This window comes from Apiotrichum porosum (assembly GCF_003942205.1).
Source record: "Apiotrichum porosum strain DSM 27194 chromosome Unknown scaffold_6, whole genome shotgun sequence".
NCBI lineage: Eukaryota > Fungi > Basidiomycota > Tremellomycetes > Trichosporonales > Trichosporonaceae > Apiotrichum > Apiotrichum porosum.
Window position 1 is genome coordinate 1,345,712 of NW_021167113.1, and position 26,341 is coordinate 1,372,052.

The 26,341-nt window shown below is 56.4% G+C and overlaps 11 protein-coding genes across 11 annotated transcripts; 6 read left to right on the plus strand and 5 right to left on the minus strand.

The window, feature by feature from the left end:
* Positions 1-194: 194 nt before the first annotated feature.
* EHS24_008293 (uncharacterized protein) lies at positions 195-1,621 on the minus strand (the record flags this gene model as incomplete). Its single annotated transcript, XM_028623611.1, has 3 exons — positions 195-773; positions 814-1,282; positions 1,323-1,621. The coding sequence occupies 3 exons, from the start codon at positions 1,619-1,621 to the stop codon at positions 195-197; spliced, it is 1,347 nt and encodes a 448-aa protein (XP_028476544.1).
* A 766-nt stretch (positions 1,622-2,387) lies between these two features.
* Positions 2,388-3,949, plus strand: EHS24_008294 (uncharacterized protein; the record flags this gene model as incomplete). The annotated part of the gene is made up of 6 exons (XM_028623612.1): positions 2,388-2,586; positions 2,632-2,951; positions 2,992-3,069; positions 3,125-3,302; positions 3,352-3,511; positions 3,559-3,949. The coding sequence occupies 6 exons, from the start codon at positions 2,388-2,390 to the stop codon at positions 3,947-3,949; spliced, it is 1,326 nt and encodes a 441-aa protein (XP_028476545.1).
* A 330-nt stretch (positions 3,950-4,279) lies between these two features.
* On the minus strand, positions 4,280-6,516 carry EHS24_008295 (uncharacterized protein; the record flags this gene model as incomplete). Its single annotated transcript, XM_028623613.1, has 6 exons — positions 4,280-4,413; positions 4,468-4,599; positions 4,839-5,116; positions 5,162-5,345; positions 5,384-5,800; positions 6,249-6,516. 6 exons carry the CDS (start codon positions 6,514-6,516, stop codon positions 4,280-4,282), a joined length of 1,413 nt encoding a protein of 470 aa, XP_028476546.1.
* A 609-nt stretch (positions 6,517-7,125) lies between these two features.
* EHS24_008296 (uncharacterized protein) lies at positions 7,126-8,892 on the minus strand (the record flags this gene model as incomplete). Its single annotated transcript, XM_028623614.1, has 5 exons — positions 7,126-7,375; positions 7,430-7,839; positions 7,895-8,283; positions 8,325-8,446; positions 8,498-8,892. 5 exons carry the CDS (start codon positions 8,890-8,892, stop codon positions 7,126-7,128), a joined length of 1,566 nt encoding a protein of 521 aa, XP_028476547.1.
* Positions 8,893-9,546: 654 nt separating this feature from the next.
* On the plus strand, positions 9,547-11,297 carry EHS24_008297 (uncharacterized protein; the record flags this gene model as incomplete). Its single annotated transcript, XM_028623615.1, has 4 exons — positions 9,547-9,834; positions 9,916-10,618; positions 10,671-10,987; positions 11,028-11,297. The coding sequence occupies 4 exons, from the start codon at positions 9,547-9,549 to the stop codon at positions 11,295-11,297; spliced, it is 1,578 nt and encodes a 525-aa protein (XP_028476548.1).
* A 1,134-nt stretch (positions 11,298-12,431) lies between these two features.
* Positions 12,432-14,156, plus strand: EHS24_008298 (uncharacterized protein; the record flags this gene model as incomplete). The annotated part of the gene is made up of 3 exons (XM_028623616.1): positions 12,432-13,327; positions 13,374-13,459; positions 13,513-14,156. The coding sequence occupies 3 exons, from the start codon at positions 12,432-12,434 to the stop codon at positions 14,154-14,156; spliced, it is 1,626 nt and encodes a 541-aa protein (XP_028476549.1).
* A 911-nt stretch (positions 14,157-15,067) lies between these two features.
* On the plus strand, positions 15,068-15,409 carry EHS24_008299 (uncharacterized protein; the record flags this gene model as incomplete). The annotated part of the gene is made up of 1 exon (XM_028623617.1): positions 15,068-15,409. The coding sequence occupies one exon, from the start codon at positions 15,068-15,070 to the stop codon at positions 15,407-15,409; it is 342 nt and encodes a 113-aa protein (XP_028476550.1).
* A 311-nt stretch (positions 15,410-15,720) lies between these two features.
* On the plus strand, positions 15,721-17,744 carry EHS24_008300 (uncharacterized protein; the record flags this gene model as incomplete). The annotated part of the gene is made up of 13 exons (XM_028623618.1): positions 15,721-15,753; positions 15,793-15,897; positions 15,943-16,027; positions 16,071-16,281; positions 16,331-16,425; positions 16,479-16,549; positions 16,588-16,780; positions 16,836-16,969; positions 17,011-17,146; positions 17,195-17,312; positions 17,359-17,422; positions 17,473-17,538; positions 17,589-17,744. 13 exons carry the CDS (start codon positions 15,721-15,723, stop codon positions 17,742-17,744), a joined length of 1,467 nt encoding a protein of 488 aa, XP_028476551.1.
* A 3,686-nt stretch (positions 17,745-21,430) lies between these two features.
* EHS24_008301 (uncharacterized protein) lies at positions 21,431-22,541 on the minus strand (the record flags this gene model as incomplete). The annotated part of the gene is made up of 6 exons (XM_028623619.1): positions 21,431-21,443; positions 21,495-21,541; positions 21,580-21,926; positions 21,963-22,217; positions 22,256-22,270; positions 22,307-22,541. The coding sequence occupies 6 exons, from the start codon at positions 22,539-22,541 to the stop codon at positions 21,431-21,433; spliced, it is 912 nt and encodes a 303-aa protein (XP_028476552.1).
* A 579-nt stretch (positions 22,542-23,120) lies between these two features.
* EHS24_008302 (uncharacterized protein) lies at positions 23,121-24,400 on the minus strand (the record flags this gene model as incomplete). The annotated part of the gene is made up of 6 exons (XM_028623620.1): positions 23,121-23,384; positions 23,422-23,849; positions 23,898-24,000; positions 24,039-24,153; positions 24,188-24,285; positions 24,320-24,400. 6 exons carry the CDS (start codon positions 24,398-24,400, stop codon positions 23,121-23,123), a joined length of 1,089 nt encoding a protein of 362 aa, XP_028476553.1.
* A 588-nt stretch (positions 24,401-24,988) lies between these two features.
* On the plus strand, positions 24,989-25,312 carry EHS24_008303 (uncharacterized protein; the record flags this gene model as incomplete). Its single annotated transcript, XM_028623621.1, has 1 exon — positions 24,989-25,312. The coding sequence occupies one exon, from the start codon at positions 24,989-24,991 to the stop codon at positions 25,310-25,312; it is 324 nt and encodes a 107-aa protein (XP_028476554.1).
* Between the last annotated feature and the right edge of the window lie 1,029 nt (positions 25,313-26,341).

Consider the following 26,341-nt stretch of genomic DNA (forward strand, 5'->3'; position numbering starts at 1 on the left):
GTTCAGTCGTTTGGTACACCTATTGCTTCTCCATCTACATATAATCGGACCACGGGACATGTGAATGTAAACAGTGGCCAGTTCCGCAATTCAGTTGGCGGACCTTTTACCTACTGACAATGGCCGCGGCAGTGATATCACTTCTTGTCATTTAACCCTGTATGTACATGGCTGTTTGCTCCACCTCCATCGCGCTAGATACCTGTGGTAGCCGAGGGCATCGCTGAGGTCGTTTTGACCTGACCGTTACCACAGTTGCCGTTCCCGCTGCCGTTGCCTTGGCCGTTGTTGCACTTTGTGGACGACGCTGAACCACCAGGAATCGCAACACTTCCCTCGAGAGTATAAAGCAACGTCCCGAAGCCAAGTTGGTCGTAGCCGCCACTGTTGGGAGAGTAGTTGCCCCCACCGCCCTCTGCCCCGCTGCCATTGCGACGGGTGAGGTCGGCGTAAGCTTGCACGTAGGGCGCGTTGAGTCCTCGCTTTACAACGTACTCGTTGTAGTACATTTCCCAGATGGGACGAATGTCCCCACGCTGGCTCGGGCTAATGACCGTCTGGTTCCATTCGACTTGGCCGAGCTGGTTAATCGTAAGGTATGGTGTGAACTGCACGTCGTCGTAACCGAGGTTGTACTTGGTCGCGTACTCGGCCCCCTTCAGAATGAGGTTGTTCTTGTAGCCCCAAAGGTCGGTGCCCTGGTTGAATGCGGTTCGCAGGTAATGGCCCATGAGGGCAAAGTCGAGCATGGTGTGGCCTTGGTCACGTCCCGACTGGAATTAATGAGCAACAAGCTCAAGGACGCCTACGCACCTCTTGGACTTGGGCTGTGCCGTCCTTGTTGTATACCTTCCAGAGCCAGTGGTGGATCGACCCCTGTCCAATGCCGTCGTAGAAATAGTTGAGGGCGTAGTTGTAAATCTCGCGGTTGTCGGCAACGACACCAATGGCAAGAGCCGAGGCCATATTCGCCTGATCCCAGTTCGCCCAGTAGTAGGTGTGGTTCTGGACGACATGGTTCTCAAGGAAGTCCTTGTTGGCCGGCCAGAATATGTCGGTGAGGAGCGCGATGGCGGCAGTTAGGTCCTCTGGCTTGAACCCCTGATAGTCGCGGAGCAGCTCAACGCATTCGGCATACTGGTAGCCGTAAATGCCGGACGCAAGGAATCTATCAGGAGAAATTCCGGCGAATTCCTTCATTGTTGAAGACCACGCGTTGAGGATAGTTACGGCTCCATCCGCGTAACGGTCGTCCCCAGATACCTTCCAGCGAATGGCGTGCCTTTCCAGTTAGCATGACATTGCGGGAGGCTGTGACTTACTGGTAGCAGGCAGCAAAGTCGGTGTAAGCGTGCGGATAGTTCTCCTTGCAGCCGGCGTTGAGGCCGCGGCAAAGCCCAGCCTCGGGTGCCGGCTTGTAGGCGAGCTGAGATTTGGTGTTGTTTGTAAGCTTGTACCATCCTGTCATCCATGGTTCATCCCCTGCTTGGACGTGAGCCTTGACACGTGCAAGGTCGGCCGCGCTGTGGCTTAGACCCGGGTGAACAAAGGCCTTGTCCGTGGCAGGAGCGGCCAAGCCAGTGGCGATGAAGGCGAGAGCGAGAAACAGCTTGGGGAGCATGTTGACTTGGCGGTTGGTTGTTCGTTTCTGGGACTGAAGGCTCGTTACATCGCAGCTTATATAGGTAATTCTGGAGCTGGTTCCCTTGTCCCTTCATACGAGAGGAATCATGTAGAGACCAACATTCAACTCAACTCCAGAGATGGTGGCGTGCATCAGGTGCCTAGACGCGAAGCAAGCTCGAACCTCGGAGAAAACGCGGCATGTTGCAGAGGTCACATGCGATCACTTGTATTCACAAGTACGCATATTCTCCTCGACGTAACACCTTGCGCCGCGTCTGGTATCGTTGGAGCCCTTGTGAATTCGCATCGAAGTGAGGAAGAAAGGATATCGATATTCGCGCGAAGCCACATGACCACGTTCAACGGTTGTCCTCGGACTTGAGTGGGCCGGTGGGGGAACCCGGCCAACATCCGTGTACAGGTATCACGGCACGACCGGTCCGTCTGTTGGTATTCCAATCTTGCGCGGAACATCCAACACCCGATGGGGCTTTTGGTGGTTGAACAGAATACAGGCACAACTAACGACTCGGCGTTGCACTGTGGAGGGTTGCGGAAATATCGCGGGTGTCTACTTCGGATATGCACCGGCCACGGTGCCCACCTAACACCACGGAACTACGGCGGGCACGGCACATCTTGGAGCTGTGGTCGTCATCGAACTGGAACTCTGCTACCAACAAGGCAGACAATTCTTGGTGCAGTTGATAAAGCTGGGGCCCATCGCAGCGCTCCTTCAACCCCCTCCACAGTTTCGTAACATGCCGTCCAACACCCATCCTTCCGCCCGGGCCGTCCTTGCTGGACTTCCAGCCAGCTTCCCAGAGCTGTACACATTCAGCGATGTGGTTCGTGTCATGGAAGTTGCGAAGAAGTACGGCCAACCTGAAGGCACTCCAATCACCCACACGCCCGAATACACTCGTCCCGGTGGCCCCAACGCCTACGTATGCACCGAGAGTGAGTCACCTCCGCTACATGTGATAGGAGAGAGCTGATGGACAGTCGAGGAGGGTTGGGTCCAGGGCTTCTTCCCAGGGAGTCTATGGCTCATCGCCGAGCGGGAGCGGCTCCTTCCGGGTAGCCTCAAGAACAAGCACGGTGGTCTCAAGACCCCAGCATATTCTCTCGATCAGGTGGAGACTCTCGCTCGGCGATGGCAGAGTCCTTTCCGCCATCAGGCTCCCTCACCGGCTATCAACCATGACCAGGGTTTCAGGTTCCAGCCTTGTTACGGCCGCGACTATGAATTTTACAAGACGGAAGACTGCCGAAAGGCCCTCCTCGAGGCCGCGGACTCGCTTGTCGACCGGTACGATCCAAAGGTGCGTAATGTCGATGGAGCTTGCTAACCGTCAGATAAAGTGCATGCGGTCGTGGGATTTCATGTTCAGGGAGGATAAGCCAAGTCGACACCCCGGAAACCTCGACCAGCACTTCCTCGTGATTGCGGACAACATGGTGGGGGTTCCGTCCAAGACAATTGCTCACCCGTCAGATGAACCTTGACCTAATGTACCTGGCTACCGAACTGACTGGGGACATGAAGTATGCCGACATAGCCACTGCCCAGGCGGAACGCATGGGCCAAACCCATGTCCGTCCAGATGGGACCACGTACCACGTCGTCGACCACGGTAGTGACGGATCCAACCCTCAAGGAATGACAGCCCAAGGTGAGACTACTACTACTACCCGCGACCTGTTCTAGCAGCTGACAGTCAGGATATGCCGACGAGTCATGTTGGGCCCGTGGCCAGGCGTGGGTCATGTACGGAATGGCGCAGTGTGCACTGCGTACAGGCCGGGCCGACTTCATAGCAACCACGCGTCGCCTGACCGACGTCTTTCTTGCACGGCTCCCTCCCTCTGGGGTGCCGCTCTGGTGAGTTGTGGCATCCACTTCAGTTATGCCATGTACTGACTGTTTAGGGACTTTGACGCGCCCAAACCGTGTCCGTACGACGCGTCCGCTGGCACAGTGGCTGCGCGTGCGCTGCAGATGCTCTACGTTCTCCTCCGCGAGTCGAACGAAGCTGCGGCCGAGCATTACCTCGACGCCAGCTTCCGACTTGTGAAAGACATTCTTCTCGAGTGTGCGGCTCCCCCCGCAACGTTGAACTCCGATGGGGTGCAATGGGGCGAAGGCGAATGGGAGCCCATTCTTATGCACTCGACCATTGACGGAAACCCACACTCGGCGGGAGCGAAGCTCGACCACGGCTTGGTTTATGCTGACTATTACCTGCTGGAATTTGCCAACGAAGCCCTCAAGCTGCAGCGCGAGGAACAGAGGCGCACCAAAGAGTACGCGTCTTTGTAAAGCCACTAGCGACCGTAGTTCAAATAGTGATGGATTGATTAAGATTACAAATGGCTATATAGCGAGCGGCGGACCCATTGTCAGCCACCTTTGCAGGTCGGAAGAGCTCTCAGTGTGAGAGATTTTGGGATAGGTAAGGCTTGACGGTGTAATGGGGCATGTTGGTGCATTTGGAGAGTCCAAGTCAAAAAAAAGAGGGGGGGGGGGGGGGTTGGGTTCTTCCGTTCTTTAGACTGTTCGATGTTTCTCATCATGCACACTTTAACAGACAACAGGGATGCATTCCACTCAGTATAAAGAAAGACGGCCATGGGATGCACGACCTCGTGACTAGAGCGGGAAAGACGAAAAGTCGAAGTCGAGGCCAAGGTCTGTCCACTGGAAACTCTCAAGACTCGTCATATCGCCGAGGTTCAGCTCGGAATGGATGCGGAGAGCGGATGGAGCTGGTGAGACGTCGATACCTGTCCCCATTAGCGGTAATACAAACCGCATTTCAGCACCAGCGATGTACGCACCAAAGACATGGGCTGCAGCACTGTAGCCATTGACAAGCTCGCTGCAAACCGGCCAGGTGTCCTCGTGCTTGCGGAGGATGTCGACGAGCATGCGGAACAGGACCCGAGATTCCCGCTTTTGAAGTTCGCCGGCTGCGTGACACATGATCAGTATCTGTCCACAGATTACCAGGCGTTGTAGCTGGGGCCACGAAGGATTGAGGTTGTTCGCAGCCGCAAGATCGACGTAAGTGTAAAGAATCCGTGACACAGACCGCGCAATTGCCGCATAGCCAATTGCTTTGGTGGTGTTGGCTTTAAGAAATGGTAGATACAGGAGGATCCGCAACCTTGAATTAGCGCTGCGCAGACCCGTATGTACACCCACCAACTGTATCGGAACTCGGCCCACCCAACTTCCCGGGCAGCCTCCGTGTCGTTCCCCTGGAGGTTGCGAAGATCAGGAGACCACAATGCTTCTGTTGCCGTTGCGTACTCCAGGGTACCAACATCAATGGAAGGATCAGCTAGATCCGAGAGGAACTTGGCAGTGAAATATGAACAGCGACAAAGAGCTCGAGAGAGACGCATCGTCACTGGCGGCGTTGGGTCGGCCGTGCTCTCCCCCAAAGGAATACAGGGGGCGAGGTCCGTTAAAGACGCGCAGAACCTGGGCCATTAAGACAAAACCTTCGGACAGCGCTGCGCAACTGACAGATCAGCGTAGAAGAAACTCGAGTAGAGTGACCCCACGTCCTCCCGTGGCTCGTACATAGATGCGGTAAATTGTTGATTGAGACCCAGCTCTCGAATCTGCCAGGCCATGTGGTTCATGATCGTTTTTGTGTCGGCCGGTCCGCCATTTCCCAGGGTGAAGCTGTTGAGGCAGAAAAGGGCGCCTCCGAGCTTTAGTAATGTCATATCTTGCCACACTTACGCAATGCAAATAAGGACGGCCGAGCCCATCGCTTGAGAGCATCAAACGATAGATGAAAGTATGTGATATCCTCACGCGACAGGTCTCCTCCGGCTAGAGGCGTGCCTTTGTTGATGTTTGCTCGTATTTGCGCGAAACGAGCCAAACAAAGTACCGCGTAGACAATGGCAATTTGGTCCTCCCCGAGTGACTGTGGAAGGGCCCGGTGCCGAGAGTAAAGACCAATGTAGGACGCCGTGTCAAGAAACTTGACACGCTCAGTGGGGCCAAGTTCGGGAGACGTCATAAAGTAGTCTACTAAACTGTCTTCGTAGAGATACAGGTCGGGGGGGCTGGGCAAGGGCGTGCCTTGTGTGCCGGACAGCCGGGTGGGAACCTTGAACACGAGTTGAGCGAGAGGAATGTCTCGGACGTCAGCTGGAATCAGAGGAGTTCACTCACCGTGACTGGCCGACCAGTTTGACACAGCATCTTCAAGTTCGTCTAACGGGGATGTGCGGCCGCGCAGAGAACTGCTTGGAGATGTATATGTGTCCGAGAAAAGCGCCGGTGATGGTGCAGCAGGCGAGATACGGCCTATGTCGGCCGGATGGTTGGTGAGGACATCAGTGACTGTCGCAAATGATACCGAAGCTTGGGGGAACGAGTCGGGAATGTCTGCACACGTATCTGGGAGCGGGGCGGGGGGAGACAACACCACTGGAAGTCCTTCGCATGCCATCTCGTCATTGTCTGCTGCCTCTGGCATATCCTCTTCCATAATGGGTTCGTTGTTGGCTCGAGTCAACTCGGACAGTTGTATTATCTTCGAAGAGATGGCTCTGGACTGTAAGCTCCTGCGTACCATGGCCAATGGTCTACTAACCGCTTGGGTCGAGCCTTGAGACGAACGAAGCATTCTGTTCCCACACCAGACGAGACACACGCATCGCAAGGAGGGGGGCCAGAGCAGCGTATACGGCGAGCACGGCATTGCTCGCAAGCCTTACCCCTTCTCTGTCGAGGAGTGTCGGCGTTGGGACGCATTCGTCGCCGAGATGAAGCTGCCCTTTCCCGTGCGGAGGTCGAGCTTGAGGTACCTTCGGGCGTTGAGGGTGAAGACGGAGAGTGGGGCCGTTGCGAGAGGGGCCCATTGCGGGGCTCGACGTTGGAACAGTCCATGCTTGTGGGGCTCAGGGTGGTGATGTATACAGTGTGATGGTCGATGAGGACGATGAGAAGGGCGCCCAGGGGGGCCATGTGAATTCATCAACGGGGGAATCCGCTGTCCGTTGTACAACCGGTGCATTGCCGTCGTATAGCCGAACACGTCTAAACCGGTCCTCGACGACTGCATTTTTCTGTCAGTTTTGAACCTAGAGCTGCCATTGGACAGCCACCTACAGGATGCACCAACTGCTGCCGTACATGCATGTAGAGGACGCACCCAACCTTCGCCCGGAACAGGCAGAACTGTACTGTCTGGAACGCCCGGATGCCCGGGCGGGGGTGACACAGCTTAATCGCCACCAGCATCTCTCACCCCGAACGTCGGCAAGTGGTGACCATCATTGGAGCAACTGCCGCAGAGAAACAGCACAGTACTGCTAGTTGAATAGCCAAGCTGCATCGCTCTTTCCACCAACAACTGATATTCATATTCAGGGCTTACATCCTCTTGTTGCCCCCCTACGTGCTTCTGTTACCAAGGCTCTCCAGCACTTCCTCGTCCCCCCTCCCCTGCGTTCGCACCCGCTCCGCTTTCAATACATGTAGACGAAGTCCGGGTTCTGAATGTCGGTTAAATCGTCGAAAGCCAAGAGGTTGTCCGGCTCTTTGCCTGCGCGCGCAGCCTCCTTTTGCTTGTTACGACGAGCAAGAATCGCCCGGGCGACAACGGCAAGACAGGCAAACACAACGTAGAGGGCCAGATGGATGTACAGGGTTTGGACATAGCGCGGCTTCCACTGGGGACGGAACAGTTGCCCGGCGACTGTGTTACCAGCACCCCATCTGACGCGGTGAGCGGCAGATAACGACAAAAGATCAACAGGAGAGTCCACTTACCCCATGTACGCCGCGGCGTAAGTGATGGACCGTTTAGTCTGCCCGGCTGAGTTGCGCTGGACCATGAGGAGCAGAGCAGGGTTCACCGCCTGGAAAAATTGAAGGCCGTAGTATGCGACGAGGAGGCCAGCTTTGGTCTTGGGCGTTGGGACCACGGTGGTCATGACGATGGTGCAGGCAATGTTGGGCACCAAAAAGCCGAGAATGGGCAGGATCGTCTGGCCGGTACGCGGGATGAGAACTGCCAACTGCCTGTCAGACTCTTCCTTGCGGGGGGTACTTACAAGGAGGAGTTGTGTGAGCACGATAAACACTCCCTGTGGAATTGTGACGAGCTGGGTGGTAAGGACATCGAACTTGAAGCCCTCGTTGATAATCAGGCTGCCAAACGCCCCGATGCCGCCCACGACCTGAACCTGTCAGCCGATGGATGTCATTCCAGAGATATGAAAAGCCTGCACGCACCATAGTTTCCACACACGGAAGAGCGAAATAGAGGTAGGTCATGGGGTCCTTCAGCGCCTCGACAGCCTGGTCGCGCTTAAAAGTCTTGTTCTTGAGGCCCTGGTTGTTCTCGCGCACCCTTTCAACGAGCAGGACCTTCTCCTCCTCGGTAGCCCAACGAGCTTCGGTAGGCGAGTCGGGCAGGAAAGTGAGGAGGATCACACCGCAGATGAATGACAGCAGACCGATGTAGAGCGTCATCCACTGCCAGCCGTTCATTCCGTGGAGGTATTTGATGTGGTAAAATCCATAGGCGACGAGGGAGTTGTGAATGACATTGATGCCGACCATGACTTGCCAGCAGGCGCTAGTGAATGGCTGCTCCGACCGCTTGTACCATTGCACAGTGACTGGGTATTAGCAATCATACGATAAACCTCGGAGCACTTACGAGTGAGCAGCGATGGACCAACTAGGGACTCCGAAAACCCAAGAATGAAGCGAATGGCCAAGATGACGGGCACCTTCTTGCAAAAGGCGAGGCCGACATTGAGTACCGCCCAGCAGAGAATGCTGAAATTGTCAGCACTTATCTAAGGGGTTGGGTGGGAGGTGACGACTTACCCGCCTCCAAGACACTTGGCTACCGGGAAACGACGAACCACTTGAGCGGCGAAGGGTTCCGCGCAAAGGTAACCGGCCCAGTAGAGGGAGGCTACATTGGGAATGTCGTTACCTTTCGAACCCACGTCCTTCTGCCACCCCATGATGAGAGACATGCCAGTGGCGCTCTTGTCGATGCTCTGCAGAAAGTATGCCAGCATGAGGAACGGAAGGACGCGTCGATTGATCTTCCAGAAGAGCTCCTTGTCCTGCTGAGGGGTGAGCTTGACGGTCTCGTCGACATAGCCGCGGGCCGCAGAGTCCTGAACTTCATGCTGCTGCCGAGCGACCTTAACGTCATCGTCGACCCCATCCTCAAGGTGGATGGCGGTGCCGTTCTTCTCGTCGGCGGACATGTTGCAAGATAGGTGAGAGGTTTGTTGGAACAGCGCTGTGGTTGGCCAAGAGATGTGGAGACGAGCTGTGAAGTTGAGGTGAGATGTCTGGAAGCGTTCGAGCATGACATTCTTATATGTCACTCACGGAGCTGATCCTCCTAGTAGGAGGTGCCCCAATGCCCCGCGGGGTCCAGAGTGCTAGCGCGATCCGGATATTTCCCGGCGAGGTTCCACTGCGGGGCTATGGGGGGTCCCGGCAGTTGTGTGATCTGGTGAGGCGCGCGTCTTTGATGGCCTAACTTGTCGGAAGCACTGATGCTGGTCAGGCGGGAAATGAAAAGTGGCACCGTTACGGGGTGAGTTGCGGAAGGAAAGAAGACAATGGGGACAACGTCCAGACCAGGCAAAGGATATACCACGGCGAAAACGATCCTACCAATGCTAAAATGTCCGGGTGTTTTCCAAGTTTGGGTGTTCGGACCGGGACGGCCCGACGGATAGACGTCGGCAACCTGTCCTGCACTTGCCCATTTCGCTTCGTGCTCATCTCCCCTGACCGCCATCAAATGGTCATGATACACCCACGCTGCGCGTCATAAGAAGTGACAGTAGTACCGACTGCAACATCAACTCCCATCTTCCACCTACAAGTCTTCCTCTTCGCCCACAGCCATGGCTTCCAATCCTATCATTACAGGCTTCAACCCGGACCCGACAATTATTCGTGTTGGGGACGACTACTTCGTTGCGACGTCGTCCTTCGAATACTTTCCCGGAGTCCCTATCTACCACTCGCGCGATCTTGTGAATTGGAAAGTCATCGGGCACGCTTTGACTCGCCGCTCGCAACTCGACTTGCGCAATGTTAATCCCGGCGGAGGTATCTGGGCGCCGACCTTACGGTACCACAAGGGCACGTTCTATCTTGCCACAGCCGTCGTGTATGATATGAGGGCCACTGTGAGTTGGTAAAGGTGGCAGGTTGTATGAGACACTGTTGTGGATGGCAGGAGTGACAGTCGTGCAAGCTGACACGCCCAGCACACGCCGCCAAGGGGGTTCTACGTATCAACCACCAACATCTGGGACGAGACGACTTGGAGCGACCCAGTCTTCTTTGACCAGATGGGGATCGACCAGGATCTGCTGTTCGATGACGACGATCGCGTTTACCTCTGCACTGCTCGAAAGACCATGGGGCCTCGTGCACCTCAAGAGGCAAAGCTTGCAGTCTACGCATGTGAAATTGACCTTGCCACAGGCGATAGCTTGTGCCCGCCAGTTCTGCTGAGCTGGCACAAGGGCGTAAGTGGCGGGGTCGACGAGGGCCCACACCTCCTGAAGAAGGATGGATTCTATTACTTGTTCATCGCTGAGGGGGGTACGGATGCCGGACACACTGAGGTGGTCCTGCGCTCCCATTCTCCGCTGGGCCCCTACGAAGAACCACCAGCCGGTATCAACCCCCTCGTCTTCAATGGCGGCGTCAAGGGTGCCCAGGTCCAGAACACAGGCCACGCCGACTTTGTTGAGGGAGGAGATGGCCGCTGGTGGGCAGTCCTTTTGGCTACGAGGGCTCCAAAGGGCGGTGTCCCACAGCTCGGGAGGGAGACGTTCCTTGCACCAGTTCAATGGAAGGATGGGTGGCCTATTATCAACGGCGGCCAACCGATCACCGCCACCATCCCAGCCGATCTTCCCACGTCGCTCACTGAGGGGCCATGGACTGAGCGCTTCACGAATCGTGAGTGATATGTAGCTGGTGCATTGGTGCAGAGCCTGGGCTGACACTTCAGCTTCGCTTGACCGGGGATGGTATCACCTGCGCACTCCCCTCAAGCCCTGCCATACGCTCACATCTGGGACCCTCACACTTCATGGGAACGCACAGACCCTAGACAATATTGACAGCCCGGCGGCGCTCTTCCGCAAACAAAAGCACTATGCTGGGATTTGGTCGGCGGTGTTGACGTTTGAGCCCGATAACGAGTGTGAGGAGGCAGGCACGACGATCTATTACGGTGTCAACTCGTACGCAGCAGTTTTGGTCCGGAAGAAGGGGCAAGGCCGCGAAGTGGTTGCCCGTTGGAAGGATGAGGATATTGCAGTGAAGGTAAGCTTGCACGAGATTGCTGCCAGCTCATACTCTGCAGGAAGTTTCAGCCCCCATTTCTGGAACCGGTCCCATTACGCTGACAATTCAAGCGGGACCGACGACATACACGCTCCTTTATGGAAAGGACAGCGACGACCTCAAGCCGCTTAGGTCCATTCCCTCCACCCTTATCTACCGAGGCGTCTACTCTCCGTTGGAGACACCATTCACCGGGACCATGCTTGGGATTTTTGCCCAGTGCACAGACGGGGAGATGTGTCGCGCGCCCGCTGTGTTTAGCGAGGTGGGGTGGACTCCTGCTCAGTAAACTCATTTATACAACGATGCGGTTCGTGTGCTCTATGGGCCACAAACAATGCACTCGTCGGTCAGGTTTTACGTCTGATTACTCTTCCAAGCCATGCCAGATCCAGGTCTGATCTCCCCCCGCCGTTGCAGAGCATGGGTACCAGACGCTCTTCGCAGGCGAGCGCGGCAATGGGGCGGTCTTGATCATGGGCGAGAAGCGAGTTTAGCCCAAGGGAAGGAATGTGACCCAAGGGAATGTGGCCCAAAAGGGAACGAGGCAATGGATACACCGCCTGGCTTTCGGGTGGACGTCCAATTGGCTGATGAGAGACCGATGGCTGATCCGGCACAGCGCCACTGCATGCACAAGGAGTCCAGTGCATTCATGCAGAAGTATTTCCGGCGAACGCGGCAGACAGTAGGACCAGAGCCAAAGCCTCGCACGTTCTGTTCTGAGTGTCGGGGCCCATTGCCGCGGCGGTGCTACGCGCGGGCAGAGTGTCGGCAGTGGCACCGGCCATTGCCCCAGGCCGCGGCCAGCTGGTGCCAGGCCCCAGGGGCGGCGTTTGCTTTCGCTTTTTGCCGCACAACTTGCCGATCCACGGCGCTGCGGCTCAGGCAAAATTCGACGAGGACTCTTGCACTCTCAGGTCACAGGGCAGGAGCAGCGGCGAACGATGCTGCTAGCGTGGGTGTCCTTGGAGTATGCTTGTTCCCCCACTCCTGCACGTGCTGGTACAGTAAGCAGGGTGACGAGAAGGCACAGGCCCTGTCCTGGAGATCGGTGAAAATTATCACCGCGAAAGATATGGTGGGGCCACCGGAAAAACTAGGCATTATTTTTCCATCTCGCCCGGCCCTGTGTCTCGCTGGCTGCGCCAGACCGCGCCAGACGCGGCAGATGGATCGGAGAGGCAACGCGTACCCTCGCTAGTTGGCATCCGCGGCGGTTGTTCGCACGGCAACCGGCGACGTGATAGGTGCTGACCGCTCCTTGTGGCGGTGGATACCGGGGGCTGCGGAGACGTCCGGGGCACCCATGTTAAATAGATGACCACTGCCTCCCCGGACATGTCATCCCCAACGTGCCCCGCACACACTCCCCTCCTCCCATCGACACACACCAATTTAGATCCGCCGTCCCCCGCTCAGAATGTCGGACTTGCAGAAGGACCCCCACAAGGCCGAAGTGGAGATGCACGAGAACCAGGATGCGGTCGACAGGGACATGGGCCACCTGGCACTGCAAGAGGCGCACGACGAGTCGCCAATGCAGGCCGTGCGGCGGCACCCATGGACGGTTCTGTGGATCGTCTTTGCTATCTGGCAGTGTGTTGCCGTGTCGTTTGATGCCCAGGCCGGATCGGCCGTACTGAGTATCCCGAAGTTCCGCGAGAACTACGGATTCCTCAACTCGGAGGGCACGTACGAGCTCTACGCCAAATGGCAGTCGGCTTACTCTGGCGGTCCGGCTGCCGGCCAGGTCATCGGCACCATCATCTCGGGCAGCATCGGCGACTACATCGGACGCAAGTGGAACCTGTTCCTGTGCTACATCCTGCTCTTGATCGGCATCACGGTCGAGGTAGTTTCGGACATGACCGCCAACAACAACGCCGTCTTCTTCGTGGGCAAGGTCATCAACGGTGTCGCCCTCGGCGTCCTTGTCACCACCATCATGACCTACATCGGCGAGATTGCTCCGCTTGCGCTTCGCGGTATCGTGACTGCCGCGGCCGCGGCCGCATTTACCCTCGGCCCTCTCGTCCAATCGCTCATCACTAACTCCTACGGCAACCTCGACAACGCCTGGGCGTACAAGTCGATCTTTGTCGCCCAGTACGGCGTCACTGGTCTCGCTATCCTCTTCTGGCCTTTAATGCCCGAGTCACCCACTTGGCTCATCTCCAAGGGCCGCAGGGAGAAGGCGGAGCGCAGCCTGAGCCGCCTCGGCAACGACGACGAGCAGATCCTCAAGCGCGTCGCCGACATCCAGCTCACTCTCGAGGAGGCTAGCCTCGAGACTGATGGCGTGACATGGGCAGAGTGGTGAGTTGACTGTAGCCTAACCTGATAGAGCTTCGCTGACAGTCAGCTTCCGCAAGTCCAATCTGCGCCGCACCATCATCGCCGTCATGCCCCTCACCATCCAGACATTCACCGGTGTTTACTGGGTTGCCGGTGAGTTTCCCTCCCCCTAGTTCGATGCGATCGGGAGTCGATGCTAACTGCAGGCTACGCTACCTACTACTTCCAGCTGGCCGGCTACTCGGACCAGCAGTCGTTCCACATTGCCATCGGCCAACAGATCCTGTCGCTGGCCGGCAACGTTACCTCGTGGTTCCTGATCGATCGTGTGGGCCGCCGTGGCCTCTCCCTCTGGGGCCTTGCCATCCTCACCGTCGTCCTGTTCGCGTGCGGCGGGTCAGCCGTTCCCGGCACCATCCCTGGCAACAAGGCTGCCACCGGCCTGATCCTCGTCTACTGTTACCTCTATAACGTGACCATCGGCGCGACCGCGTACGTCGCCATGTCCGAGGTCGCCACAGGGCGTCTGCGCCAGAAAACGGCCTCACTCGCGTACATGACCCAGGGCGCGATCGGTACCATGTGGAGCTTTGTCCTGCCCTACATGTTCAACCCGTCCGAGGCCAACATGGGAGCCAAGGTCGCATTCGTGTTTGGGGGCTTTTCCATCCTCTGTTGCTTCTACTTTTACTACTACCATCCCGAGACCAAGCACCGCTCGTACGAGGAGCTCGACGAGATGTTTTTCAAGGGCATCCCCGCGCGCCAGTTCTCGACCTACCGCACGGATGCCCAACTTGCCAGCGAGCAGGTCGCAGCCGACGTCGGGCACGGCGATCGCCACGTCTAATCCGCAATGCGGCGGGTCAGAGTGCGCGAGGGTTAGGTTGTCGCTGCCGATCTACAGTCCCAGCTCGGCGTCATTGAATAAGAACAAAAAAAGATGGATGTAGTGGTATTTCACCCGCGCCGAAGCTTCCACTTATTCTACACCCTTGTCTTTTCACAATGTCCAACTAGAGTCAAGCTCAACAGGGTCTTCTTTGCTCGCTGATTTTGCCAAGCTAAACTTACCTCGCTTCGGAACCGATTGGTTGAGATGACCGCAAGACGGCACTTATACCTGCCTCGAGCGAGTGGAGGACGCCGACTGTGTGCGTGTGTGTAGTGCCGAACGCTGAGCGAAAGAGGAAGGGGGTGGTCACCGCCAAGGAATCGCGGAGTTCTGGGCTCTGGCAGCCAGCGACGTGTCTCCTCTTCCTTGCACCCCTTTCCAACCTAAGGGACAAAGGGCTATAGAGTTATAGCTTATGTAGCCTTGGTCTGGGTCAACTCCGATTTGGAACAAGAGAATTATGCGTTGTGTATGTAGCTGGTACTTACCTGACTAGATGCTTCTGAATTTGGGGCCGTAGGTTCACTTTCCGGCTACTTGCCCCCGAAGTAGATGGCCTCCTCTATTCTTGGGTCGGACCTCGTACTAGCAGTGGTTGGATAGCCGTATGGCTTGACTAAGGCTTGACAATCCGTCGGGGGTAGGCAAGGGGAAGAAATACAATTCTTTCACGTTCTAACCACATGCTCAAGGTCCCCCCGGGTGTCTCTTGGTCGTGGCCGACAGTCGATGCAGGCACATTGGTTGGCGAATCGGCGCTGTGTGGAAAGTAAGATTCAGTATCGGCACTATGACAGCGAAGACGAGGAAGATGGATGTGCCTTGTCTCCGTGTTCTCTCCCTCTTGGACAACCACCTAGCGGAACATGATCCGCCCTAGCGGACGACGATCCGCCATTGCCTATTCGGCCTCGGCAACGTCCATTGGCAGCAAGCGGACGAATGTCCGCCCTGCGTCAGCGGGTCAGCAGCGCCAGAGCGAATGCAGCCCTGACAGCTGCACGGCTCAGAAGCAGACGACTAACATCGGGGCAGGCCATCGCTTTCCCGCACATCCCATCCTCGCAGTTGATTTGAGGGCGGACACCCAAGCGGACACCCAAGCGGACTCCCCAGCGGACCCCCAGAGGACCCCCAAAGGACCCCAAGCTGACCCCGCAGAGGTGATGTGGGCGTCGTACAGCGTCGGTTATGCCCCGCTGCGATAGGCAGGGCTAAGGCGCTTCAGAACGACATCCACAGTCTCCGAGACCTTGCGGTCGGAGTGGTATATTACCTCCACCAGCAACTACAGGGTTGAAAAAACACCCTACCCTACTCGAGAACCCACACCTCGCAACTGTTTTACATCTCCCATAGAATGGCCGGATTGGACGTCAATGTGGCCTCAGCCACTCGCCATCAGACCGGATACCGCGGTATCTTCAAGAGCCGCAGAGTACTTGGCCTATGCCTGTACGCGTCCCTTGGAGGAATCCTCTATGGGTACAATCAGGGCGTTTTCTCAAATGTCCAGGTTATGGCAGAGTTTGAGCATCGCTATGCTTCCACCGTGAGTCCTTGTCCCTTAAGAACCAAGTTGACCTTGAAGATGAACGACCCCATCTCCAAGGGCATGTTGACTGCAATCCTTGAACTTGGCGCGTTCCTGGCAGCCATGGTTGCCGGGCCCATTTCTGATCGCTATTCGCGCAAGGTAGGTGTTTCTCCTGCTTATCCGACCTCGGGGACTAATAGACAGTACTCCATCTCGGCATGGTGCATTGTGTTTATGTTGGGTGTGGCCTTACAGGTCGGTGCCAACAACAACGTTGGATACATTTATGGTATGCTGCCGCCGATAGATGAATGTCACTGACTGATCTTCAGCCGGTCGTTGGTTCGCGGGAATGGGCGTGGGAGCCCTGTCCACACTTGTTCCGATGTTCAATGCCGAACTGGCACCACCAGGAATCCGTGGCACTCTCGTTGCGTTGCAGCAGCTCTCTATCTGCTTTGGAATCCTGGTGGCATATTGGGTGGCCTACGGCACCAATTTTATCGGTGGCACTAAGTACCCGGGACAGTCGACTGCCGCTTGGTACGTTGCCGAAATGGTTGGTGTATGGGCCGCTGACGGTCATTGCCAGGCGTATTCCGCTCGCTCTGCAACTCGTCCCCGCGATCGCCCTCTGTGCCGGCATTCCTTTTGTGCCGTTCTCCCCCCGGTGGCTGATGCTCCGAGGTTAGTCACAGATCACTGTTGTGTCATGTGGCGGCGCTGCTGACCTGCATCAGACCGCGAGGAGGAATGTCTCCAAGTGCTTTGTCACCTCCGCGACCTACCGGAGAGCGACCCAGAGATTCAAGTGAGTTGAAATTTAAAGATTTCCTAACGTCTACATAGTACGAGTTTGGCACTCTCAAAGCTGAGCACATGGCGCAAAAGGAGGCGGCTGTGGAGCGCTACGGGGTTGCTCATCGCTCTTTCAAGATCGAGTTACTAGAATACTGCCGCTTGCTCAGCACCCCTTCTCTCCTCAAGCGTGTCGGGTTGGGTGCTGCCGCCCAAGGTATTGGTCAATGGACTGGTATTAATGGTGAGCCCTGCTACGCTATTCATTCCAAGTGTCAACCATGACCCTGACCTGCCAGCAATCATATATTACGCGCCAACTGTGTTTGCACAATTGGGTCTCCAGGGTGGCACCATTGGCCTTCTGGCCACGGGGATTGTCGGCGTTGTACAGTTCTTCGCCACGATTCCCGGTGTCCTGTTTGTTGACAACGTGAGTGGTATCACTGCCAACTTAAAATGCTCACGCCATAGACCGGCCGTCGTCCACTCTTCATGTGGGGGCTTGGCAACATGATCATCTCCCACGCGGGTGTTGCCGCCATCGTTGCTGTTTACGGCGGACATTTCGATCAACACAAGGCTGCTGGCAACGGTGCCGTCTTCCTGAGTGGGTAAAGAGTTTAACTCAACAGCAACAGAAGAGCTAACAGTACAGTCTACTGGTACGTCGCGGCATACGCCTTTGCCTACGGCCCTGTGGGCTGGGTCGTGGTCGCCGAGACCTGCCCCCTGGACCAGCGCGCCCGAGGCATCGGAATTGCGAGTGGTACAAAGTGAGCCCTCACATTGGCGCTAAGGACACGCTGCTGATCATTTCAGTTGGATTATGAACTTTGTGGTTGCCTGGATTAGCCCCATCATGATTGAGCGATTAGGGTACAAGGTGGGCAGTTTACAGAATATCCATCGAGGTAAAACGCTGACATGTCTCAGACATTCATCGTCTTTATGGTTTGCTGCATTGTTGGACTGTTATGGGTTATCTTTATCCTTCCTGAGGTATGTCTGATTTGCACGCTGGTCTGTCACAGGCTGACCCGTGCCTACAGCTGAAGGGACTGTCCCTGGAGGAAATCGATAAGCTGTTTGACGACAAAGCTGGCGAACATGAGCGTCTCCGCCACCAGCGCATTGCGAGAGACATCGGTCTGGAGAAGCTCGAACATGACCTTCGCCATCAAGAAAATGCGACCAGGGATGTGTAACATACGCGCAGGTAACACTACTCTTAGTTCATGAGAGGACGCCAGGGTTTGGATACGTCTCACTGGATCCGGTACTGGGCCACAGTTGACGAAAGCGGCTCGTAAGGGAGGCGTTTTGCACCCTCCGATGCAACAGTAACTCACCGGTGAATACATATTGAATATGGTCTCTTCGAGAACGTCCTCGATCCTGAACCTGGACAGGCGGAAATCACACGGTAATCAACAGGTTGGAAGCATCTCCGACAGGTGGAAGTTGTTTCGGGTGCAGGCACAGTACTGAACATTCATACCTGCCTTGGGTTTGCCGCAGTCGGGTGCAGAATCCAGGTGTCAACACTTCCCCCCAACCAAGGGATCTTGTCTCCGCTGATCTTCTCCGTAACTCATGTCTGCGGTCGCTGTTGGGAGATTGCAGGTGCAAATACACTTACCTTCACGGATGGTCGCGAGTACGTTACTCGCTTTCGACCGCCCAAACCCGAAGGTAGCTAGCGAGCTACTACGCGATCCGACGTCAAGCGATCAAGTATCAATGAGGTCAGTCTTATGTCTGGAACTGTTTCTGCAGCAAGCGTTGTTAGCCGCTCGCTCATCTGGTACTACGCGGCAGAACGAATGTTGAATCTCGCTCAACCACCCGCGACTATTGTTGCTGGCCACCAAATGTTGTGGATGACTACTACGCTGCAAGTCACATAGTAGTGTCCGCCAGTAAGATGTGGTTAAAAGGATGTGTTCTGCACAGGTCTCCAGCCCATTGCTAATTGCTCACACAGTTGGGGCTCGAGGTCGTGTTCGCCTTGCCTAAGTCGCCCCGCCTATTCAACACGGAGGAACGACGTCCGGACGTGGGCCTTGCCGCCACAGTTGGCTCGCGCAAACCAGGGGACAACCACCAGCCGCTCGTCGATCGTGGTCCACGTTTTAGCCGGGGTATTGGCAGCCACTCGGCGGTGGAGCGCTGTGGTGCCATACTGGTCCAGTGCAGCGCGCAGCGGCATCTCCCTTGACTAACGTGAGTGCAATGACATCTACGACACCGCCAATGTCGACTACTTGATCCGTGAACGTGGCCGAGGTCTTGAGTCCCAGCGCCTCAAAGTGTGGGAACAACACTCTCGGTGACGTACACCATGGGTCCGCGGGTGACGGTGACGGTGACGGTGCCAGAGCCAGTGGCCGGGTGAGAGGCAGGGAGACGGACGGGTAGGTCGAATGAGAGGTCGAGAGTAGCGGTCGAGGTGCAAGTTGTGGCAGTAAGGTAGCCTGGGATCTCGGTTGTCGAGTCCGCCGACAGCCGCACGTTTTTTGCATATTCCGGCGCTGGCAGCCTCATCTGCCGCGTCCATCCCTCTGGAGCATCCAGCAACACCTTGGTCTTACCATACCACGGCAGGTCTGTCCCTAAGGTAGCCGTAGCCACAAGGCCACCTTCAAGGTCGATGGTCCTGGTCCCGGGAACGAGGAGGACATCTAGCTGAATCACCTTCGCGGCCACTTTGGCCTTCTAGACGTATCCGCCGAGCATATCAAGGCTCCTGGACAGGTTGGGAGGGAAGCAGCACACGGTGAACCACTCAGAGCATGTGGCTCTTTCATCGCCACTGGTGGCAAGCTTGTTGCTGTAGGAAACCAAGGGTGTATCGGAGGCCTTCAAAGGTATGTTTAAATTAGATGGAAACTAATTCATCATGTAGAATGAAATAAAATGTCTTAAAATCTTGCTAATTTTCATATAAACGCCAGTCGACGCGGGTCACACCGTCATAGATACGGAACTCGTCGTATGCCGGGTGCCATTGAGCTTTAAGGCAGCATAGGATCCCTGCTTGCGGATCTGCTCGAGCTCGATCTTCAGGACAACATCGGAGAAGAGGGTGCCGTAAAACGAGTGAGCGGCAACTGTGGATGCTTGAAGGTCACTTGGAGGGTAGCCCGTGGGACTCGTCCGAGTGGTAGATTGTGTTGGTGATGGTCATGGTGCGATGGGAAAGATGGCAACGGCTGGGACAGAGTAACTCGTCCTTAGGTGTGTCGATATCGATTTCGGCGCTTCTCAGCGGCCTCTCGGCGTCACTGAGACAGTGAGATGCTGAGCCATTACCAGTGATGGATGTACTGTCGTGAGGGTGTTGAGGCTGTCGAAAGTGTTGGGCGTGTTACAGTGAGGGTCGAGCGAATGGCGGCCACTCTGCTCGGAAACGCCTGCCCTTGGTATCTCCGCGGTATTTCCAGCAGTGGCTCTACCATTCACACCAGTCGACGGTGGAGTGTCGGCTACAGTTAGTAGTCGCGCTGGGTAGACATTGACAGGATGTCTGGGTCGCAGAAATGGGAATGGAAGGTGAAAGCTGCAGCTACGCTGCCTATGATGACGCGTGGGCCACGCTGCTCGGTTGTCCGGAGCTTCCCGCACCATACCGAAACAGCTGCAGCCATGGGCCCACACCGTACAGTACGTACAAAGCCATGCAGGACAGCGAGCGGGCAGGTTTAACAGTCCACTTTGCCCTTTTTGCGGTTGCGATGGCCGCGACATGAATGCGACACAGGGTCCTGCGATGGCTGTATCCATCTTCTTCAGACTGTAATTACAACACGGGCTTTCGGCACACTTCACAAAACAGGATTTCAGACATCTAGCACCAATTCCTAGCAGTCGGTGTTTGAAGCTGTCAGGGGACGTTCCACGGTGATCTCGATGTATTCCATTCGAGATCGCTGTGGATAGCGGTACTATTAATGGTTCCCGGCGGCGGTGGCAACAGCGCGTTTCGACGGGCATGTGACAGTGCCGCATTGAGCTGATCGTCTCAGCAAGAATCCAAAGAGGGAAAATCTGCGATGTCACGTTCCATTTGTACGGGGCAGCGCAAGGTGGCCGCTGACGGCAGGGAGTCTGAGCGGGGCGACCCGGCTTGTCCGCTATGGGGACTGGCCATGCGCTTCTCCCAGGAAATGTGTCTACACAGGGACCCAGGAGCCTGGGACCATCCTGACGATATGCTGGAGGAAAGGCGTATCGTACTCTGTCAACACGCTGCTAACGCTCAGGTATGTGTTCTGAGAGGCTTTCGCTGCCGACGCCTACCAGGGGGGCCGAGCTTCTGTCAATGAGGTGCTGATACCACACACAGTCGAACAACTTCTCACGGCCGTGGGTTTTAATTGGAGACCCCACATCTAACTTGCACCGAGATGCTCCATCTCATCTGACTATATGGATACGCGATTCCCGAAGGAGCACACCTCACTCGGAGACGATGGCCGAGGCTTCTTCACCTTGAAGTGGGAGGTAGCCCTACTACTTGAGCAGTGAGTCGCTCCGTAACGCGTAACGACTGCCGCTCCATGCCAGACACCGTGATGGAACCCTGTGCTAATGCCAGTTCCGACTTTGAGAGAAGTATTACCGTTCTCCTTGCGGTGTCGATCGGCTTGGATGTCTCTTCCGTCCGTCTTTACCGACTCTGAGCTTGCGATCCAGGTTACACCAGACCTTCGCCGAAGGGATCTCCAACGGACATTCCAGGTATCAAGGCCCTGGGGGAACAGGGGGACGACATGACAAAGTCGATGTATGCTCAATCGTTCTTCTCTGTCATCGAGCGCTGCAACGTAAGAGTGGAACGAAAGTAGGATGTGTTGAAATGAGTTGCATGAAGAGAAACAGAGACAGTCCGTTACCTAAATACCCTGAGCCCGAATCCGAGCAGCCCTGAGCCTGAGCAGAGTGGCATCGCTTACTCGCCGTCGGGCAACGCGGGGTTCGGGAACTCCTCGGTCATGTGCTCCTAATCCGTTAGCAGTCGCCTACTCAAGGTGAGCGTACCGAGTAGAATCTGAAGTGGACAGACCGCCCAGCAGCCTCAATGTCCTTGAGGTCCTGGTCAGTCAGGTCCTCCTGCTTGAACAGGTTCGCCAGCTTCTTGATGTTCTCCGACCGCGTCGAGGTGGTCACGGCGACCACGCCGCTTTGGATCGTCCACTGAAGGAGGACATTGCCGATGTCGGTGCCCTTGCGCTCCGCGATCCTTTCCAGCACAGGCCTGAGAGGGCCGCCGGAGTGACGGACGATGGGCGTGAGAGGCCCGTACCCCTCAGCGACAATGTTGTACTTGCGGTGCAGCGCGAGGACGGGCTCGAGGTGAACCAGAACGTAAGGGTGGTACTCGAGTTCTGGCCAGTTCAGCTTGGCAGATCATGTAGACGTACGGTGGCAAACAGGGTGGATTGTGGCCACCTTGAAGACCTCCTCGATGTCCTGGGGACGGAAGTTGCTGAAGCCAAGGGAACAGCCCTCGAGCGTGCCGTCCTTCACCAGAGCCTCCAAGTACGTCCAGAACTCTCCAATGCGTCCGGGCTGGGGGACAAATGGGTTGTGAATTAGCAGAAGGTTCGGGATGGAACCCAGGCGAGCGATGGACTGCGTCACGCTGCGCCTGACGTCCTCGAGGGTAGTCTTTGTGTCTTTGATCAGTAGCTGCGTTATACCGCATGGCCCTCACTGCTAGACTCCGAGACTGCGGGTCAGCGTTGCTGCAACGACTGGAGCTTACCCTTTGTCGTAACCCAGACTGTGCTGCGATCAACGCCGGCGTTGCTGATGGCCTCGCCAGTCTCAGCCTCCGTGAAGTACATCTGGGCAGTGTCGATGTGCGTGATGCCACCTTGGATAGCGGCAGTGCCCAGTGTTGCGGCCATCTCCCCGGAGGCCGTCAGGCCGGATGACCCGTTGCCCCAGGCGAGGCTGGGAATGTTCTTCCCATTGCTAAGCTGCAGAGTGGTACGCATTGTGAATTGATGTCGAGTGGTTGTTGCTCGAACGGTAAGCGTGCGTGCAGTCGGTGATTTAACGGGGTGGTTCATGGACCTACGGGCTGTTATGGCTGCCTCAAGGCAAGCAGCTCGGTGCGGCCGATAATCATAAATCGACCGAACATTCAGGCTGACTCTGGCCGGGGTACCGGGGTTAGGAACATTGACTCTGTCCGGTCTGGCCGGAGTTAATGCCCAGAAACCCACATAACACCGGCCCAGACTGAGAGTCGTTTCCGGGCATTAACCCCGGCCAGACTGAGAGTAGTCCGTGTGCCAGGTCGCTTCCGATCTACCTAAGCCCTGACTGGATAACCATAGACCGGTTTGTTTGTTTGTGGGTTACCGAGATCTGGAACAAGGTTGGGTGGGGGCACAAGCCGTCCGGTTACTCCACTCCAAGCCTGAAGGTCGAGTGCGCTTCGCTGGCTACTCGACACAACAGATGCAAGCTTCGAGTATGGGCCTCCTTCCAACTAAGACAGGCCAGCAGAAACAGAAGCGATTTCAAGATTCGGTTCAACAAGATGCATTCGTTTCAACGTCTACGTGTCTCTACTCGCTCAGAATCGGCTCGCCGTCGTCGTCAAACAACACGGGCTTGTTGTGACGCTGGGACCAGGTGAGAGCGACCGCAATCTGCGAAGCCTGGAACGCATCCTCGACGGTGACCGGCATGGGCTTGCCATCCAGCACGGCACCGACGAACTCGTTGACTTCGTTGACGAACGCGTCCTTGAAGCGGTCGAGGAAAGACGACGTCGTCTCGTTGCGGACACCCCACTGGTCGCGGATCTGAACCTTGTTGATTGACGGGATCTGGAGTCAGTACTCTGAACCGATGTAGGCGACTCACTGGGTTGATGTAAAGCTTGGTCTCCGTCCCAAACACCTCACAGAAGATGTCATGGCCATGGGTCGAGGTTCGGCTGGCGTGAATGTTGCTCGACGTGCCGTTTTCGAAGTTGATGATTGCCTGGGCCGAATCGACATCTCCATGCTCGGCCAGTCCAGGGTGACGGATGATGGCCCCAGATGCGTACACATACGAGACTTGCTTCTTGGGGTTGCGCAGGTTCTTCGGGTTGGCAACGTCAAGAAGCCAGCGGGCACCGTCGATATCGTGGATGCCGGCGTCGATCCAGATGCCTCCAGAGTGTTTGGCGTACTGCACGAAGAAGCCTGTGGGGTCGTACGTGTCGTTGGAGGCCGACTTGACGAGGTAGGGCTTGCCAAGTTCGCCAGAGTGGGCCTTGTTTGCCGCGTACTGGTACGACTCGTCGACTGAGGTAGTGAGTAACCAAACGAGCGCAGATGCCTTACATCAGCGACAGAAGCCAACCATGACGTCGACCTCGGGGTGCTGCTTGACAACCTCCACAACAGGCCTTGCCGCATCAACATCAATGGAGATGGGCTTCTCCAGAAGAACGTGCTGAATGTCAGCGTTGGTATGTATTGGGTGCTTCTCACCTTGCCGGCCTTGACCGCCTCGATGGTCAGCTTTGCGTGCGACGCAGTCTCTGTCGCGATAAGGACGGCATCGACATTCGGCATGGCCAGCACCTCCTGGTACGAGGTCGTCAAGCTGCGGTCAGACGTGTACCAACTCGCACACCTACTAGACGCCGGGAGGGAGTTCACCCTTGGCCTTCTCCAGCGACGGCACATATGCATCGGCACCAGCGACCAGCTCTGCCCTGGGGGTGCGGTACGCGACCTAGGTTGTCAGTGTGGTTGGGAGCACGCCTCACGTTTGCGGCATGGCGCAAGCCCATGCGTCCAAGGCCCAGCACCGCCATGCGAAGCTTGGTAGGGGGAGTGGGGTTGGTCATGGTGGTGTGGAGACGGGTGCGGAGAGGAGTGGAGCGTGTACGACGTGCGTGGGTCAACGATATACCTGAAAAAACGACAAGTCCGATACCCGTTGCCGCAAAGGTCGCAACTCCGGACCACCCAGCTCGATCAACCGTTCCATGGGGCCCGATGCCCATGGGGAACGGTGACAGCCCCTGACTCGTGTGACCAGGGGCTCAAGTCGTGAGATGAGGGGTACCCCCATGGTGTCGCGGAGCCTGTAGACGCGTGTCCTCCCTGGGCCGGCCTCGTCTGTGCGGGGGTTGCTAACCCGTTGCCAACTGTTTCAAGCTGGTTATTGCCGAGGAGTTAATGCAACAATCGGTCAACCACTGCGCGAGTTGTGCACGTCAGCCGTCCGTCCGCCCCGCGCAGCAGCCGCCCTGCAATGGGTGTCGCCAGATCCTGCACGGGCTTGGCCATGCGAGGCGGCCGAAGCCGCAACAGATCAACAGACCGGTCCTAGGGTTTTCCGATGTGGGGCACCTGTTGTGCTTTACCATCCCAAGATATATAGAGGCTGTGATGCATGATAATCGGTCAGCACCCCTCAATAAACACACGGTATGACAGCACCGACTACTCCGCCCGCCAAAGCTCACGAGCTCGATGATGACAACAAGGCTGAGGCCCAGCACCTCGACATGGCCGTCAAGTACGCTGGTGGCGCCGATGCCGAGGCTTCTGGTGCGCTCGCCATGGAGCGCCTTAAACACGAGATGGGCCTCTGGCAGTCCCTCCGCAACTACAAGGGCGCAGTCTTCTGGTCTCTTAGCGTGTCCATGTGCATTGTAAGTGTGTTTAACGGTGTCTATGCTTATTCTTTGATTATGGAAGGCTACGACCTCGCCCTGGTCAGCAACCTTATCGCACTGAAAGCCTTCCGTTAAAAGTTTGGCGTTTACGTCGATTCCACCCAAAGTTACCAGATCACTGCCCCGTGGGGTAGGGGGCTGCATCGGGTGTGACTACTAAGAACTATGGGAAGAGGATACTATAGTAGACATGGCAGTTTCTTGGCTCAATGGGACCAGAGATCAAAGTTTCTCACTCTGGCACGAAGGAGGGTGAGACTGAGTCTGATACAAAGCATCCTGTGGGAGTGGGGAGGTAGGACCTCACCCCAGGTGTGGAGGGCTTGGGCAGTCCTGTGTTCCATGACACCACCCAAAGAAAAGATGAGGGGAGTGAAGGGGGTGGCAGCAGAGCTAGGGAGATTTCTGAATTTCTCCCTAGATACAGAGTCAAGGAATTTGTGGACAGTGGCAGAAGCCCTCTCCAGGGTGGATCCAGTGAACCCAGGTGGGGAGACAGTGGTCCTGGCCTGGACAGAGCCCAGTGACACAATGGAGATGTCATACTCATGGTTGGCCAGCCCAGAGGCATGGGAGCCAGAGATTCTTATGTCATTCCTCCTGTGTGTAGTGTCACTGATGAAGGGTTCAAGGTGGACCTCAATGTCTGGGATGATATTGAGGGTGCCAGCTATCACCTTCTTCACCTGCTCATGCCTAGCCACAGTCCACTTGGACTTGTGTGGGCACACTTCATCATGTCCATGGAAGTTTCCATGTCCACAATGTCTGCAGCTGGGCGAGGTGCTGGGCACCATTGTCCTCAGCTGCAGAGCTGCTGCCACCTCAAAGTTGGTGAGCCTCAGGATTGCACTGGAGGGGATGGCTGAGAGCCACTGCCTGCCAAGTGCTGAGGAATTCTCAACCAGTGCTTGTTGTTGGAGGGGAGGCAGAGCAAGTGTCAAGTCTGCCTGGGTGGACTTGAAGGCATCCAGACAGAGACTGTGCTGGGAGGGGGGCTCAGGAGGGTCTGGACCAGGATCACCAAGGAGGGGGTGAAGTATGACAGATGCAGCTCCAGTGGAGGCCACATAAGCCAGGGGGGCACAGGTGGAATGGGAGAGA